This window comes from Motacilla alba, chromosome 2 (assembly GCF_015832195.1).
Source record: "Motacilla alba alba isolate MOTALB_02 chromosome 2, Motacilla_alba_V1.0_pri, whole genome shotgun sequence".
In the NCBI taxonomy this organism is placed as follows: domain Eukaryota; kingdom Metazoa; phylum Chordata; class Aves; order Passeriformes; family Motacillidae; genus Motacilla; species Motacilla alba.
The window spans coordinates 108,251,297-108,265,050 of record NC_052017.1 but is presented as its reverse complement, the minus strand read 5'-3'; the positions used below and the strand labels follow the sequence as shown (position 1 = coordinate 108,265,050).

Sequence of the window (13,754 nt, the reverse complement as noted above, 5' to 3'; positions counted from 1 at the left end):
AATCTCTTGAGTTCCTGCAAACAACTCATCAACACAATGCTAAAACAGTGTATGAAAATGATAGAAGGCTATCTATTCCTTGACATTTACAGAGAAAACCAAAACTTTAGTTTTGCAGTACTTATTCTGACGATGTTAATGACTTCAAATGAATTTAAAATCAAAGTCAGAAAGAATAATGCAGACTTTCACCACACTTCTTTAAAGAAGTTAAATTCCCTATCACCATAGGGAATATGCAAATACAGTAAGTACTGAGCTTGTAGAGATTACTATAAGAAATCACAGCTTTAAATGAGAATTTCTAGAAAGAAGAAAATGAGTGTTAGGCACCATTGCCTCAGTGCTATTTGCATGTCTAATGTTGATTGCTGCGCTTTTGGTAAAAAGAACCATTTTAATGGTTTAAGTATGGAATTATTTAGTAATGTTCTGCTGCAATTGCAAATACACAGGCTGCAAGTACAAATATTTGAAAGAGAAAAATGAGGAAAAATGTATTTTACATACCCTCCAAGGAAATAAGTGTAATGATATTTTTATTCTAATGAGAAGGAATGAAATGATTTCTTTTACATTTTCACATCTCAAAGAATTTGCATGATGGTATGGTTTAGAAACTGGAACATTCAGCACTCATGTGTGGGAGGAAAGGGAGAAGGAAGCATTGCTGTTTAATTTATAGCAATTAGCCCAGGCCCTGGCTCAAATAGCACTTGGAAAAGCATCTGCTGCTCCCTCCTCTGCAACGGCTCTGACCAATATATGTCATTGCCTATGAAAAGCAGAATATATTAAGGTTTATATTAACTGTACTCTGTGAGTTTCACTAGCGGTCCAGAAAAAGGCATAGAATAGGTACTCACTGTCCATGCTGCTCTCTTCAACAGATCCTGTAAATACAGTTTGTGCAAATACAGGAGGGTTATCATTTATATCCAGGACTCTGACTCGAAGTTCAAGAGGTGGTTCCAAATCTATACCGGTCACTGAGTGTTTAGCAAAGCAACGTATCTAAACAAAGAGATTCACTTGTTTTAAAACCAAAAGTTAAGTAAGCAAAATAGCAATCTGAAACAATTTTTTTGCCTGCCCCACCCTGGATCCATCATTATAAAGGTCAAGAAAAAGGGGAGTACTTACAACAAATACTGGTGTTATTTCCCTATCCACTATTGATGTTATATTAATTTCTCCTGTTCTTGGGTTGACAACAAATATTCCATAGGGTGCACGATCAATTCCAACTCCAGAGATGCTGTATGTGATTGGATTGTTTTCTTCACAATCAGATCGGATCTACAGTAACACAAACAGACAATAATAATTTATGCCAGTTAACTGAGGACATCTACAGGGTTTTTTCTTCTATTCTTAGTTCCTGTAAAAAATTCTATGTAACTTCAGTTTCTCAACCACTTATTACAAGGTTCAGTTGACAGAATCAATGGAAGGCTCTTCTACAAAACGTCAGCCTAGGCATCCGTCTTGCCTTAAGGGCTGGATGGGCCTTCTATTTCTCTTAAATCTGTCAGGGAAATGGAGAGAGAAACCTCCAAGGGTATCACACTGTGGCTGGAACTCAGTAAGGGCACGGTCACAGTGAGAGAACAGGAAGGTATTTCTTTTTCTCTGTTTCCTGCAGATCTCTGTTTCCTGCAGATCATGAACAATCTTTGAACTACTGCTCAGGGGTTTCTCAGGATGAGAGAGAGAGAAGAAAAATGTCACTGGTTGGAGCTGCCTGGGAAGTAGACTCATGGCAATGTTCTGGGAAGCATCTGGTTACTCCTCAGCAGCCACATGGATTCACCTTATGAGACTCTCAGCAGAGCTGGAATGTTGCATCATCCTTCTTTTATTCTACATTCCATGTTTTTACTACTCTAAGTATATGTATTTTTAAATATCTCTGCTTTTATCAGCCAAAAATATAGCAAAACTTCCTTGTCAATGAATACTTGTGTTTTTCTTTCTACTTACTCTGGCAATTGGATTCCTCTTGGAATTGTCTTCTCCTTCTCTACAGGCTGCAGCAAATTTGATCCATTCACGTTTTTGTCTTCTAAAGGTTTTCCATCTTGCCATTCCATTTTCATCCCATTCTTTTACCTTTGACAGAGAGTTCCAGTATCATGTGACCTCAATCCATTTTAAATAAATACAGAGAATTATAATTTCCAACAGTAAGAAGAAAAGAGATTTTTGTAGACCATGTGATTTTTTACCATGTGCTTTTTTACATGTCTGTGGGCCCCAAACTCTATGACTGTACATGTTTATTTTTAAATTACTCATTTGTATGAGATACTCATTTAGATTTAGGTGAATTTCTTTTGAGAGGGTTAGCAGGTTATTACCTGCAGCTGTTTAATATTTAAATATGTTTTCAATCTTCAGGTACAGAAGTGTCTTAGTTGAGTATTTTCCATGTGATTTTTTCATCTGTTACATTTTGTTTAATCAGAAAAATAGTTTCTAAATAAATGTATATTACCTCTACATGAAATCCTGTGCTGAAATCCAAGAGTACCTGCAAGAACAATAAAAAAATTGGCATGTAAAATTCAAGGCAAAATGCAGCAAGCAAAACCCAGCTGCAAGACATTGCTATACTGCAGACCTATTGCAATAGCTTATCTAGCTGCAAGATTTCCACAAATGACTTTGTGAAATTCAATTTTTTCTATATCCAGCACCTAAATTCCTTGACAGTTAAAATCTTCAAAATCCATGCTGTCTTTCAAGACAGAACTTTGAGCTTGAATGGATATGCCTGAGCAATTTTCAAACTATACCTTCATCAAAATAAAGCTTTCACACAGATTTTTAACACCTCAGCTGAAGAGAGAAGTGTTTGCAAGAGTTTTTATGTTTTTACCAAACACTGTAGGAAACCAGAGAAGTATTTATCCTAAATATTTTTTTTCATTATTTTTTTTCCAATTTAGAAAGTTGACAATAACCCTGGAGTACTCAATTATGTAATTTAACCAAAAAGAATGAAAATGGGTTTTTTGCATCTTCCCAGTGTGATTGAAGAGATTCAACATAAGATGGAAACCCACCTGAAGTTTTCAGGCAAATTTCCCTGGAGTGCAGTTGATTTTGATTTGAGACTCAACTATGCAACTAATCTTGAGTAAATAAAGGTAGCAGGATCAGATGCAGTATGTAATTATGTTAAAAATAAAATTTAAATGAGAGTAGCCTCAATTTCTTGATTAGCACAATTTAAAAGATGGCACAATTTAATTAACTTTATTCCTAAATCGGGTGTGAAAATGAAGTTCACTTTCTTCAGAGCATCTCTTTCAGGTTTAGGATCTGCTTTGGCTCTCTTCAGACAATAAAGGGTGAAGAATGTGGGATTTTCAGGACTGGATTCTTGTTTCATTCATCATTGGAAGATAGAAAATATCCAGGTTACTCAAAAATTTTTTCTGTGTTTCTCTTTTCTCAACAAATGTTAACAGCTGCAGTTATGAGTATTTCACTTCCTTATAATTTCTCATAGCTTTTTGGTTTGGTTTGGTTTCTTTGTTTTTTGTCTGATATGTTATATCTGTGGGGTTTTATGTCAGCTGTACTTGGATAAAATCTGGCATCTTTTATCCTTACATCATGGGACTTTCCTCACTTCAAATTTATTGCATTGTACTGGCAAGACTGGAACATGGACACAACATTTTTTCCACTTCATGTTAAGACAACTTCTTACATGCAACAGATTAATGAACAGCAGCTTCACCCTCCTTCCTCTCTCTTTGTTTCTCTCTTCCCCATTTGCCTATATGCTGCAAGAATTCACCATCTGTCATTTACTGAACAGTGTTTCCAATGATCTGGTTGTACCCAAAACATTCCTTGAGACCTTGGCCTGTAACAGATGCCTTAATCTGCTTCTCAATAGAGGAGTTTAGGCTGGATCTGCCCATTTGATGTGCATATGTAGCTTGAAACTTTTTTGACTATTCACAGAGTAAGGATTTTTCCCTTGTTTGAGCCAGTGATTGACATAAATGGTTAAGAAAAGTACTCTGCAGGAGAATCACTACAATATGTTCATGTTGTGCTAAGAGCACCAATAGATCTTTTACCTTATGTCAAGTTTATGACTGTTTAAATCTTCAGCTTCAGAATAGGGTTCAAATTCACCTGCAGCCATTCTGTTCTTCATCTCAGAGAAGGGACAATATCAGACTCATTGTGAGTGGCAGGTTTGTTCCCCCCAGTGGGAGCTCAGTCATGTTTTTTTATAATCCCCCTTGGAACCCAGGGGAATGTGGAAGAGTCAAAGGGGCAGACTACACCCTCAAGAGAGAACCTGAGTGATGAGGTCCACCAGAAATAACACTAATTGAACGTCTCTTATCAGTCTATCCCACCTCATTTGGTGAGCACAATGAAATCTTCTCCACCCTTAGGCTGAAATCCCTTCTGGCATGCAAACAATTGTCTTGACCCAGCAAAGTATGGGTATGCACCTCCCAGTGCAATGTTAGTGAATCTTGTCTGCTGTCTGCATCATGTGGCCTATCCTGTTACTTAACAGTGAAACTAATACCTCACACCCAGCCACATCACTTTCATATTCTGAAAAACCATTCTGAGTTTTTCTGAAATAAGAATTATACCTGTAAAGAATTCTATTACTTAAAGACATGAGCATTCATAAATCTATTGATTCCAGCCTATAGGAAGTTCTGTTTTCAGTGAAAAATACATATTTCACACTGGACTCCTGTCCTTTGTTTTTGAGCACTAGTAATGGGAACATCAGGAATCTGTGCGTTGGTGATGCTGGGGATTGTAAATTTAGGCCCTGTATTTTCACACTTGTGCAGTGATAGTGAAGGAAAACCCCATTTTGCTACTTTTTAATAATGGAAGATCTTGAATTCAGAGTCCTTAGTACAGTTCATGTTATTATTTGAAAAGGCTGATCTGATGAACTTGGTGGCTTAGTTTGGTATTTCTCTCAGGTATAGCTGTGGTATAGGAAGGAGGGCAAGCAGATATCAGACAAAAATGTCTAGTTCACCAGATAAATCTGAAAAATTTTGAAATTACATTTATCCTACTTGATTCAGGGATAGAGACTCCTCCACCTCCCCCACTAGTGCCTTCTGGTTCTCCACTGTCACCAGCAGTTAGAAGTCTTCCCCTAACCCAGTTGTCTATTTCTAATATTTATCTGAGATGCAAACCTTTTTTTTCTAGTGCTATTTCCAGCAGATAAGTTCTGTCTCCCAGCAGCTAACCCCAGCAAAATTTTAGGTAGTTAAAAAAATTCCCTTCTAAATCCATATCCAAGTACAGTACTTTCCAAAGACATAGGGATAAACAATAATTAAAGCAGTAGGAGCCACTGGAATGTGTGGGATGCATCCTGAGGACCTTGGGGTAGGCAGGCTGGTCAGAATGATGCCAAGATTTGCTGTCCTGTTAGTCTCTGAGAGACTGTGAAAAAAAGGAAGCTGCAGAGAATCTAGATGCTGGTTGCACAAGCTGTTTCTGTTTTGGGCTGGGAGATGTGCAGGCAGGAAACAAGTTTATGGTTGCTGTCATTTGCACAATGTTCTGTCTGAAAGCTTGTCTTTTATTTTAATGATACCTGGACAATGTGTCCAAAATGACACCTTAGAGTCACACTGACGTTCTGGAGTCTGGATTTATTCTGATGTAACTGGGGACAGAATTAGGCCCATAGGATGTCTACTGTTCTTTGCACCCTCAAAGCAATTTACAAACAAGAATTAACTAATCATTAATTGAGTGCCAAGCAATATCGTACGTAATTACGGAATCCTCCCTTCTCCACCTACTCAAATCTAAATGACTGAACATGCCTTTAACATCTTCCCAGCATTATTCATATGGGATCTGCTTCTCTCTCTTTGAAGTCAACAGTGGCATTGTTGTTGGCCTGGATGGGAGGAGTGCTGAGAACTCACACGTATTGTGTTAGTCATCAGGCTGCCGTAGTAGCTCTGGTACTGTCAGCGTTTTGGGAGTTTTACATCTTTCTTACTCATTCAAAGCCCTGACTAGAAAAGGGTTGCAATAATGAATCCCCTTTATTCATTCTGCATCTCTTTAAAAAAATGATACATCAGTGCATAGGAAATAATGAGAAGCAGAGTTCAAATATAAGACAAACCCTAATATTTTAAAAATATGCCATTTTTTAAATTTAAACTTTTTTTTCTATATTTCACTTTTTCATATATCACTTATGAATATACGTCATGCAGTTTAAAGGGAAAGATTTTCTAGATTATTTTTCTGGCATTTTGTTTTCTAATTCAGAGGAGGTGTAGTGTTTCCTATGTTAGCAATACTTTGAGAATTGCACCCAGGATGGATAATCCATTACTCTTTCAACAATTGTGACAGGAATAATTAAAGAATTATGACAATACTCATGTCAAGCTGAAGAACACACTTCGAAGTTTTATTTATTTTAAAATAAGTTTACTCAAAGAACTGACAACTTTAGGAAAGTTTCCACTGAGATTCTTTCTGTTCTGCTATTGTATCTTCTATTGTATGCAGATACAATACATTTCCATAGAGTAATCAAGCTTCACCATTAGAAAAAATGAACAGAAAAGTAATTTCAATATAGGGTGTATGCCATTAGCATTAAAATTTGAGTTTTTCAAATTAGTCATGCTAAGTGCCCTCAATAAATCTCCTCAATAAAACCTGAATTCTGATATGACTTAGAGTGTTCTGGTTGCAAATGCATGTTTGCTTAATGGCCATTTTACTTAGGAATGTAAAACTGCAAGCTTACATACCTAGTCTTAGGTGATAGTTCCTGGATATGGAATTGCTTTAATTTCTATTTCTCCAACAAGATTATTTGGCAGAAGAACCTGCAGGTTCCTGATTCAATTCTGGCAGATGTTTCACATGAATATACAAGAATAGGATGTAGCTCCTGACTATTTTTACGTGCAATCAAGTTATGAGTAGGATGTGTAACCATAACCTTACAACTGGGGGGAAAAAAATAAGCCTAGATAACATATGGGAAAATGTATCCAGACAAAAGTGCATAAGAGATGTGGTGAATTTAAAATTATTGGCTGTCACATGATAGCTGGCAGGAGAAGAGTCATACCTGATCAAACAGGTTATTTCCATAAAACGTGTCTGTGCTAGTATCACAAACAGAACTCCCTTACTCATGAGAATAATGTCTTTGAAGTCACATGAGCAAGGGTTGCAGAATCAGTCCCACCACTGGTGAAATACATGGAGAAAATTATTTATTTCAGGGCTGGTAATTGTTCTTTTTTTTTAATGCAGTAGTGTACTAAAATATGTATAACTCCATGTTAATTTTATTTTATGCAACTTATTAGCAATATACTAACCAGACACACTATTCAGACAGGTGGTTTTCATGAAAGATTAGTTAAGCTGAAAGCCAAAATTTTTTTCTCAGAATACACTAAAACTGGATACATAAATGTATAATTTGATCTCAACAGTTTGTCTGCCACATTTCTTTTAAGTGTTGAAAGACGCTATTAAGCCATACAGGACATCATGAACATTGCTGGGCAGAAGAACACATAGCAAGAACAAGGGTTTCCTCTGGGTAGTAAAAGTTCAAATATCTGAGAGTCATCAAAACACAATGGCATTTTCCAGAATTGCTCTTTTTTTCTGACCCAGCACCTATCCTCCATCACTCCAAATTGTAACAACAATATACTGAGAGAATGAAAATGGCTCCAGAGTTGCTGAGAGAAGTAAAGCAGCAAAATGCCTTTGAATGGACAGGTCTCAGACATAAAACAGTCAAACATTTTGAACTTCGACACACTGGGAGTGTGCATCACCAGGTAACTGAGTCAAATGAATAGTCACTAGAGCTTCATGAAAATCCAGAAGTGTTAGCGTGATGTGCAACAGGCCAGTTTCAGACACCTCTCTGCTGCCTTGAACAAGCTGAAACTTATCCGAACCATAACTTGCTTTTGCCAAGTTTTGCCCTTGTTTGCTTGGCAGCTGCTCTGTGTTAATTAGTTCTACTTTACTGATTGCAGAGCTGTCACCTAAAATTAATGGATTGTATTTTCATAATGGTTTTAGGATTTCTTAACCTGTAACACAAACTTTTTCTCAGACTACAGCATTTCTAGAGAGGTCAGTATTGAGAAGTTAACAAACATTTACACATACTAATACTCTGAGTAAAATGTAAAATTTCATGAAAACTACAGGACATAACTATAGCAGAAGTCCTGCTCTTCTCAGTCTTCAGGGCTTTAAACCTCTACTGAATTTCAAGAGGTCAGCAGAGATGAATAAAATGAATCCACACAAAAATCAGATTGCAGGAGCAGTAGGGCACCCATAGCCCTTTAAAGTCCCTTCTGGTTAATTTCCATGCCTTGATGAACACATTGAACAACTATGCCACTTGACCATAGCCACAACTTTCCTTTTACAGTGAGGAAAACAAACCCAAAGAGCAACACTTTCATCATGCATTCACTTGCTCAGCACATGGCGGCTCAGACACTAGGGCACAACAACACAGGAATCCTTTGCAATGTGAAATAATAGGCCAAGTCTTGATTTTTACTTAACTGAGATCACTAAATTATTGTTTTTTTCTCTCTTGAAAATAGCTGTAGGATTTGCTCAGCTCTGAAATGCTATTGCTAATCGTTTTAGAAAAAAGACATTTTAAATTTTTAGAAAAAGGTATTTCCTCAACTGATAAAAAAGTAAAGACATAGAACCAAAATATATCCAACCATTAAAATTTTTATAATTATAGCATTTTATTAATGTGACCTTTAAATAGCAGCCACAGAAAACATTTGCCTGAAAAATCATGCAGTAAACATAGAAAGTCACATCTTGAACATCAACATATCGCCAAAAGTCTAAAAAGAAACATATGTCAGTATTTAATGAAAAGCTAATTTGATTTTATAGAATGTTCAGAAGTGCTGTTTAAAATGAGCAAAGCTTTGGTTTTTATGGCAAATTTCACAAGATATTTTTGGGGAATAGTTTACATTGTAAAACGCAATGGTCTGCTGAGGAAGATGAAACTGGTGTAGTAGTCACAGCATTTTCAAATATTGTTTTAAAATCCGACTTACCAACAAAAGGAACAGAAAAGCAGCCGTTCGGTGAGGGAGCCAATCCATGGCATCTGACTTCTCAGAAACAAGTCCAACTGAGTTATGGTTACAAGTCTGTTCCTGTTCCCCTCCCCCCCCAGCTCTGGTGACTATTTAAAAAGACACTCTGTACATGTCCTTATACTCAGCCCTTCAAGGTGTCTCTGCCTCCCTCTGAGGGAAGAACTGAAGATGCTGTATAACAGAGTGTCTTTCCCCACCCCAAAATCCTGGGCTGGTCTCACCTGAAATGCTTGACAACATCATTATTGCTTGCAGGTAAAAGCTAAGAGACACACCTTAATTCTTATTGCACTGAAACCCTTTGTTGGATACAAAAAGGTACGTTTTAAAAACAGAGGCAAGCTTTGCTGAGAAGATACCGGGTGATTTATAAATTACTCACAACATAAGGAATCATTAAAATGGTAACTTATCATTGCTTTGAAAGCAACTTCCAGTTTTCTCTTTGCACCCTGTATAATAGAAGAACTAAATGAATATTACGATAAAGAATACGGAATTTAAAAATCATTCATTTAAATTAGTAGTCCATTTGTTTACTTCCAGGCACAAAGGAGTGAGTTCCATGCACATTGTTCACAGAAGTGAAGCGCTCAGAGCAGAATGGGGCTGTCACTAAAGAGATATATTAAATTTGGGGGAAAAGTAGTGCTTTATTCACGAGGCTGCAAGAATATCTGAAGCAGAGGAGAAAGATTTTCTGCCTCTACCAATTGCAAAGCCTCCTCATGCCATACCTTTCCCTTCCAATGGGCTGTGCTCTCGCTGACACGGTGGAGAGGGAGAGTGTTAGAGAAACTGGAGAGCTGCTCAAAACAGCAGGTAGTGAAGGAGAGAGAGGATGTGCTGCACAGCTCTCTTCTGGCCTCGTTTTTGATAGCAAGAGCAGAGTTTTTAGGGGACAAAGAAAACACAGAAGGTTCCCCACTTTGCTGTCTGTTCTGCAGCACAGGTGTTGTTAAGTGCCTCCTCGTGTCTTTGGGACATCTGAACCCCCCCTTAAAGGGCAAGGAGAAGTTAGTGGCCTTCTGCTCTGTGACTGAAGCTGGGAGGGGGGTACACAGTTCACCCCCAAAAGTGCAATACCACCGGTGTGCTCCTGAGCCTGCTGAGCGCTGCATGGTGCTTGGCGTCTCCCAGGGCTGGACTTGAGCTGGGAAAAGAGTGCTCAGCACCTCTGGGGTTGCTCAGCCCCTGCCAGGGTGAGGTCCCATGCTCCTGCTGGGTAAGCAGCTTTGCAGCACGCCGAGTCTCCATGCCACTTGGCATGGGTACTTGGCTGTCTTGCGACTGGCTGGGGCAGCCAAAGCCAGTCGTGCATGTCCCCATTTGTCACTCAGCACTTGGTACCAAGCTCAACAGGCCCATCAGTGAGTCAGTGGGGCAGACCGGGACAGGCAATGTTAAATGGATCCTATCTGGATTTTCCCTTTTCTGGGAAATTCTCAACAATCTGAAATTTGCTTTCAGCTTAAGTAAAAAGGTAATTGTTGTACATATAAAATATGCATATTCTTTTATGAACCCAAGTTTCTTATTTCAGAACTTTTGCTTAGTCATATATTAAAAAAGCTCACTTTAAAAACATTTCTTATTTCAGATTTTTCAGTTGTTCAGTTTGTATGGATTTTTTTTTTTTTGTTTGCAGAATTTGAAACATTATTTTTGTATTTTTTATTCTTTCATACCAGACTGACAGCCAAGAAAGTCTGACAGTATTTATCACTCAAAACCTCTTCTGGCAATGCTGAAATTCTATTTTGACCACTGGATAGAAGAAGTTATTTCTTGCAACCACAAAATAGTCATGTTTTATTACAGACCAAAATATCCCTTGCTGAGTCAATTTTTTTATTATAACAGAAGATAATTTGATCTACAAAAGCTGATAAAATGCTTCGAACAACAATAATAGCCCCAGCAGAAATGAAAACAAAATTACCAGCTGTTGCACTGCATCTTTCTTTGCCATATCTCATTATGAAGAGTGCATATGGATTTATGAGAAAAGATAAATAAGAACAATTCTTCAATGGGAAAACTTGTCATGAAATTTCGAATAGGATTTTCAAAGAAATGTTTAAAAATATAATTATTACATTTACAATGTTTAAAAAATAGTTTAGTGTGAATGAAAATGACTGAAAAATGTACAGTAGTTTGATGCATCTTGAAGAAGAAATCCTAATCTGCTGGCCATTACCCTTTTGGAATCTGGGAGTTAATAAAACAGTACTAGTGGCATCCACCTAACAGTCTTTTTGTAATCTTGGTGCTTTTCACTCCTTTATATTTTGGATGAAGTTTTTTATATTTTTTTCTCTTATCCCCGTTAGCATCTTAAAAAACAGTAGAGGAAAGGGCCACGGATCATTTTGGAAACAGAGATACATAATTAAAAATACAATTGGTGTATAATGTGGTTAATTAAAACTTTTCCTTCCATGAAAAGATTTTTCAAATATTTTTTTTGGTATCTGAAAATTCAACCAGTCACCTATGCATATTACAGAGCCAGCTAAGAGTCCACATCCTAGTGACTCCCATTTTCAGGAATTAGCTGACATATTTGACTGCTATTCTATGGCAGTGGTCTTGTTACTTTTAAAACAGAGCTCTTGTGCCATTTTTTTAAAATGGGTCTCCAAATTTGAAAAATCCAAACCTGCACGTGATTTCAAACCTGCTTCATCCGTATTTGATGCAGTCTATTTTCAGACAAACATATACACACATTTCAGTCAGCTTTCTGAACATTTCACAGGAAAATATTTGGGCCTGTACCCCTCCTGGCACAAAGTCCACAATATGACTTGTGCCTGCCCCTGTAGTGGGGTTTGGAGAGGAGGTGTTTGATCCAGGTCAGCAATGAGCAATTTCCCCCTCAAGTGTCTTGTATCTACATGAGATAATAATGAACACACACCCTAATACTGCACTCTCAAATTAACCTTCCTGTGTGGGAAGTGAAAAACCCCAACAACAGAAACAATTAAACTTTTCTGCTCTAGCTTTACCCTCTTGATTAAAGGAAGCAGGTTTACTCAGCAATTACCTGGAGAATCTGTCATACTTAAGTTAGCAAAAAAAGAGTTTCTCTCCATTCTGAAAGGGAAATCCAGCCTAAATCCTGAACTATCGGTTTTCTGGCAAACACCCAGGAATGTGGATTTGAATTATTTTATCAGAATATTTTATTATATTCAGACCTTTATGTAAGGCTACAAAGGAGAGTTTCTGTAATACAAAGAGAAGGCAACTAGGAAATGCCATGTGCTCTATCAAAGCAGTGTGTGATGATGTTGGTAAGATTTAATATGTTTTTTGTTTTAATATGAGGAACCCAAGACACAGCAAGATGCAATGACTTGCCTGAAATATCTCAGCAAAGTAAGGGCAGCACTCTGTCTCACCTGGTGCACTTGAAGATAACTTACGAGTGGCATATGGCAAGGCACTCACCTCTGATATACCTTATTTTACATTTAGGGAGCTGAAGCTCCTGGGACTTGTTTGTCAGGTAAGGCACACAGACACACTTTGCAATGCTTATGATACATAGGTTTCTGTTTCATCATATACTTATGTTTTGATATATTTTGGGAATCTCACTTAAATATCAGCAGGACCGCAGCAGGCTGGGAAAACTTTTATGCACTATGGGCTTCTCCTGTCAACATTATTCTAGATTGCTAAGCATACATATCAGTCCAAAAGAATTTCTCTCATTATACTATCAACCCATCTGTCTGGGAATGAAATTGAATGTTAGAATTTGATTTTGTCAGGATTATGCCAAAGGCAGTTTTCAGTTTCCTCAGAATAGATGATTTTTGCAGCCTATTCATTCAGCTTACTGCTTCTGGAGACTGTTGATACTAATAATCACGATGACAAAAATGTTATTTCTGAGTTGCTGAAAATGTGTGGGGCAAACCTAGGAATAGAATCAGAAAGACAGCCTTGCATATAAACTAGAAAATGTATATAAGAATTGCTCACTGAGATGATTCCTGTCATCTCTGTCAAACCTTTGGATTCAACAGCAACAGAAAAATACTTGGCTGCCTTATTCTCCCACTGTGGGGTACAATTTTCCTTTTATTTTTAATGAACAGCTAGTGAGTTTGATTTTCTGCTGAAGCCAAGTTCAGTGGAGGGCCTAGGCTTACATGCAGGATATGGATGCCTGAATGAGTTACTGCCACAGCTCCCCCTAAATGATGAGTCCCACCACTGAAAGACAGTGTTCCTATCTCTCTACTATTACAATCATGGGAGTACTTTCCAGCTCCTGGGCCTGACTGCATAGCCCAGGAACTCTCCAAGACCCATGTCCAACCCATGCTTCTCTGTTGTGATGCACTAGATTGTTATTCGGATACTGCACTGGGTGTTGTGTTATACAAATGTTTCCCCCCTTTCCTGAGATGGTGTATCCCTCAGATACACCTGAAGTCTTGTACCTGTGGTCTTGTCCCTTGAAGCCCCTCCCTTCGCCCCTCCCCACTGGTGTGGCCTTCTGTCCCCGCCTCCCATTCCGCAGGTATAAATGTCCCTTGAGGTGGGCGT

At 37.9% G+C, this 13,754-nt stretch overlaps 1 protein-coding gene and 1 long non-coding RNA gene across 2 annotated transcripts in view; one reads left to right on the top strand and one right to left on the bottom strand.

Moving 5' to 3' along the window:
• The window catches only part of LOC119697459 (desmoglein-1-like), a 30,294-nt gene extending 19,540 nt beyond the window's left edge, over positions 1 to 10,754 (bottom strand). Inside the window, exons 1-4 of the mRNA XM_038128256.1 lie at positions 9,138 to 10,754; positions 1,984 to 2,533; positions 1,144 to 1,299; positions 867 to 1,014 (exon numbers count right to left, since the gene is read on the bottom strand). Of these exons, the coding sequence (XP_037984184.1) occupies positions 867 to 1,014; positions 1,144 to 1,299; positions 1,984 to 2,088 (409 nt within the window). The 5' untranslated portion in view covers positions 2,089 to 2,533; positions 9,138 to 10,754. The remainder of the gene's footprint in view (positions 1 to 866; positions 1,015 to 1,143; positions 1,300 to 1,983; positions 2,534 to 9,137) is intronic.
• Positions 1 to 13,754, top strand: part of LOC119697462 — a 69,835-nt gene that overhangs the window by 23,284 nt on the left and 32,797 nt on the right. The window lies entirely within an intron of this gene.